The sequence below is a fragment of the Oncorhynchus gorbuscha genome, linkage group LG14, assembly GCF_021184085.1.
Source record: "Oncorhynchus gorbuscha isolate QuinsamMale2020 ecotype Even-year linkage group LG14, OgorEven_v1.0, whole genome shotgun sequence".
NCBI lineage: Eukaryota > Metazoa > Chordata > Actinopteri > Salmoniformes > Salmonidae > Oncorhynchus > Oncorhynchus gorbuscha.
In genome coordinates this window covers 70,253,330-70,258,120 of record NC_060186.1, presented here as the reverse complement: position 1 = coordinate 70,258,120, position 4,791 = coordinate 70,253,330, and the positions used below count along the sequence as shown (strand labels likewise).

Below are 4,791 nucleotides of genomic sequence, written 5' to 3'. Positions count from 1 at the left end.
CAAGTTAAACGAAGACAGAAGTCAGCCCTATATCCCCGGTCACTTTTTCACCTCATTTGATTTCTCAGCAATAACTGGCAGAGATCCATTCAGTTTCAAGACAGAACATATTTACAATAAGCAAAACCAGCTGAAGATGAAATGTTTCAGTCTGATCAGTTCTTTCAGAGGACAGACGGATATCCAGACAGACTCTTGTCACGTCACAGTTTGCTTCACAAGTTGTGTGAGTATCCGACAACATTCACTTTAACATTGTCCCGAACACTTCTTTTGCCCTCTTCCTGAATTGTCTCCCCACAATGACGTACAGGAAGGGGTTGATGGTGCTGTGGGCGTATGCCAGGTAGGTGGACAGCTGTATGGTAATGTCCAGAATGTGACCCCAGAGGCATCCTGGCGTGACTTGGAAGTAATCCAGTGTGTCCAGGAAGCGCACTACCTGGTAGGGCGTCCAGCAGATGAGGAAGACCGTGAGGACAGTCAGGACCAGTTGTGTGGCCTTCCTCTCTGACTTCACCCCGGGAGTTTTTCTGATCTGACCGTCTTTCAGACTGGTCACGATGTGGCGGCTGCAGTAAGACACCACTATCACCGGAAGTAGGAACCCAACCACGTTATTGGTAATGTTGCGCTGGATCTCCCAGTCCGGATGGGGGTAGGCCAGGACGCAGGCCATCACCCCAGCCTTGGCCACGTATTTCACCCTGCGGAAGACCAGGATGGGCAGACTCAGCAGGAACCCTACGATCCATATCCCCAGGCAGATGCGTTTGGCCCAGGCGGCTCTCCGCAGTCGGCTTTGGAACATGGGCCGGACCAGAGCCAGGTAGCGATCGACGCTAACCAGCACCAGGAAGAAAACACTACAGTAATAGTTCATGGAGATGGCCACATTGACCAGCTTGCATATGGGCTCGCCGAACTCCCAGTGGTAGTTGTTAGCAATGGTGGCGGCCCAGAAGGGTAAACAGGACACCATGACCAGGTCTGCAGCCGCCAAGTTGCCCAGGTAGACATCAGCCACGGTGCATGGCTTCCTCTGCAAACAGAAGACACAGAGGACCAGACCGTTGGCCACTACGCCCACCACGCTGAGGAGAACCATGAAGACCGGCTGGTAGGAGGAAAGCCAGTCCCAGGCTGCTGTGTAGTTGGTGCAGTTATAGGGGTCCAACTCGGTCCAGTCCAGCTTTGAGTCTGGGCCCTCAGTGGGGAAGAGACCCTCGGTTGTGTTCAGGAACATTGGGAAACTGGACGAAAATGTTTTATCTACGTATTTTCTCAATGTTTTTTCACGTTGGAACAATCATTGAACTGCAACATCCTTAGAAAAAAGAGACAACACATGAGAATTCACCAGTGGAGATTGGTGGGAGGAGCTATAGGAAGAGGGGCTCATTGTAATGACTGGAATGGAGTTAATGGATCAGAGTCAAACGTGTGGTTTCCATATGTTTGATGTGTTTGATACCGTTCCATTAATTACATTCCGGCGATTACAATGAGCCCATCCTCCTATAGCTCCTCCCACCAGCCTCTGGATCCCACATAAGGAGTGTTTCCTGCTCTCTCTGGTCATACCTATTACTTTTAACAGCGGAAGAGTGAAATACTGGAGATGAATAATGAGAAACAGACACCGGCATAATTTTTCACTGTCGCTCAGGAACCCTGCAAGTCTGCTAACATGAAGTAAACCTGGATTCATTCTGACAAGACAAACACAGTACTGCCATGACTTGTAAGTTAGTCCATTACATAACTGAAACAATAGCACATTAAAAAACTGTTCAAATAAGCTCAGACCTCTGCTTAGCTTCTGTGTGCTCCATGTTCATACAATACTCATTTTCCTGACCATAAAAATGGCCAAGACATTATATGTTGAGGTGTGTATCCACATTTGAGCTATTTCTAACTTGGATCTGTTACAATTCAGCCACTTCAAATAATCTCTCCTTCTCACATTCTTAGAATAACTTGTTTTCATTTGGCCAACAATTTGTAGGCGCCTCATCTAATACACTTTCCGAACATAAAACATTGTTAATCATTATGAATTATCTTTCCCCTTTCATCTTTTTAATTCCATGAAGATGCCAATTGGCTTTAATGTTAACTCACCTTATCTCCAGAGCTCTGTGGTCTCCTTCCTGATGTACACGTCCTCTGTGTTCATTCCCCACGTATCATCACCATGAGCATCTCTCCTCAACTGAAGAGTGTTCTGAGAGGATGAACACTCTTATTTGAGCCGAACACAGATCATTACAATGTCGTCACTCTGCCCTCAAACAGAGACCATTTTTTTCTCTATGTAAACCTAGTTCTTTCTGGCTCAATGAACAAAAATATAAACACAACATGAAACTATTTCAAAGATTTTACTGAGTTACAGTTCATATTAGGAAATCAGCAAATTGAAATAAATTCATTAGGCGAGAGAGTGAGAGAGGGAGGAGGGGAGAGAGAGGGATAGAAAGAGGGAAAGAACCTAAGACCAGCAGAGGGAAATTGATGGATTTCACATGACTGGGAATACAGATAAGCATCTGTTGGTCACAGATACCTTAATAAAAAGGTAGGGCCGTGGATCATAAAACCAGTCAGTATTTGATGTGACCACCATTTACATCATGCAGTGTGGAACATCTCCTTCACATAGAGTTGATCAGTCTGTTGATTGTGGCGTGTGAAATGTTGTCCCACTCCTCTTCAATGGCTGTGTGCAGTTGCTTGTTATTGTCGGGAACTGGAACATGCTGTCGTACACATCAATCCAGAGCAACCCAAACATGCTCAATGGGTGACATGTCTGGTGAGTAGACAGGCCATGGAAGAACTGGGACATTTTCAGCTTCTTGGAATTGTGTACAGATCCTTGCGACATGGGGCTGTGCGTTATCATGCTGAAACATGAGGTGATGGCGGCGGATGAGTAGCACGACAATGGGCCTCAGGTTCTCATCACGGTATCTCTGTGCATTCAAATGGCCATGGATAAAATGTTATTTTATTGTTCGCAGCACAAGGTGCACCTGTGTAATGATCATGCTGTTTAATCAGCTTCTGGATATGCCACAACTGTCAGGTGGATCAATTATCTTGGCAAAGATTCAATAGAATTTGTGCGTGAGGAACGTTTCTGGGATCTTTTATTTCAGCTAATGAAACATGGGTCCAACACTTTACAATGTTGCGTTTTGTATTTTTGTTCAGTATATTTGTAATTTAAACCACGACCCACTTACTTTCCCTTGGAGATATTTAATAAGAGACACATTTACAGTAGTAATGTTTTGCAAGTAAACTGCAGTGCGCTAGAGCCATACAAGTGTGGGCAAGTCCATTAGAGAGGATAACATGTTTAGAATACATTTATTCAGAGTTTAACATTGTCCCGTATTAGTTGATTAAATCCCAGGATAGAGTTTTTCAATTGGCTGTGGAGCTTGTCTCAGGTCTCTTTTCACCACTCATGCCAGATACATTTTACAGGGTAAACTGAACATGAAATATACAGTTGAAACACACTGTGTAAAGTATGACACTTTCTGTCATGTTCATTGGAAATTCAGTTGAAATTTCAGACTATCTTCCCAACATCAGAAATTAAACAGTTTCCACAGAAAACAGCCATGGCTAGGCTATAGGACTACTGTATTGCACTAAAGCAACCAGTCATCCAAATCTTTATGGACCAGCGGGAACACTGACCTTTGAATCCCCTGAGACTCTGGGCTATTTCACCGTAATCTTGTAAAGTACAGCCAGCAAACCCCTGATGTAATTTGTTTATCATGTTCGTACAGAAATGCTATTAGATTTGGGGAACATAATTATAAAGCCCGTCATCGTCCTTAAGGTGTTTATGTTATGACCTTGGCCTGCATGTTTACTTAGATCTTGGTGAAGGGTCACTCCAGGGAGATTACGTTCCATCATTTCTGTGACAGCTTAGCTTTTTAGCTTCTAGATCATTGTTCTGCAATACAGAAAGTAGAGTAAAATACATATGAGAATTACCCTCCTTTCTCTATATTACATTTCCAGTACACAGCAAATTGGCCAGTGTTAAAACTTCTTAGGGCTGCAATCCCGTTAACAGGATGATATGACAACAGCCGGTGAAAGTGCAGGGAGCCAAATTCAAAACAACAGAAATCTCATAATTCAAATTCCTCAAACATACATGTATTTTATACCGTTTTAAATGTAATCTTGTTGTTAATCCCACCACAGTGTCTGATTTCAAATAGGCTTTACAGCAAAAGCACCACAAATGATTATGTTAGGTCACCACCAAGCCAAAGAAAAACTCAGCCATTTTTCCAGCCAAAGAGAGGAGTCACAAAAAGCACAAATAGAGATAAAATGAATCACTAACCTTTGATGATCTTCATCAGATGACACTCATAGGACTTCATGTTACACAATACATGTATGTTTTCTTTGATAAACTTCATATTTATGTTTAAAAAAAATCTGAGTTAACATTGGCGTGTTACATTCACTAGTTCCAAAAACATCCAGTGATTTTGCATAGCCACATCGATTCAACAGAAATACTCATCATAAATGTAGTTGATAATACAAGTTATACACATGGAATTATATATATAGCTCTCCTTAATTTGTTATGGCTGCAATCCCGATATCGGGATAAATGTCATCAACAACTGCTGAATAGCATAGCGCTACATACAATAAACATTACTATAAATATTTATATTCATGAAATCACAAGTGCAATATAGGAAAACACAGTTTAGCCTTTTGTTAATCCAC

At 42.5% G+C, this 4,791-nt stretch overlaps 1 protein-coding gene across 1 annotated transcript; it reads right to left on the bottom strand.

The window, feature by feature from the left end:
• Window positions 1–244: 244 nt before the first annotated feature.
• Window positions 245–2,213, bottom strand: si:dkey-63b1.1 (B2 bradykinin receptor). Its single transcript, XM_046299193.1, has 2 exons — window positions 2,128–2,213; window positions 245–1,327 (listed from the first exon to the last, which is right to left on the bottom strand). The coding sequence occupies exon 2, from the start codon at window positions 1,244–1,246 to the stop codon at window positions 245–247; it is 1,002 nt and encodes a 333-aa protein (XP_046155149.1). The 5' UTR covers window positions 1,247–1,327; window positions 2,128–2,213.
• Window positions 2,214–4,791: the final 2,578 nt, after the last annotated feature.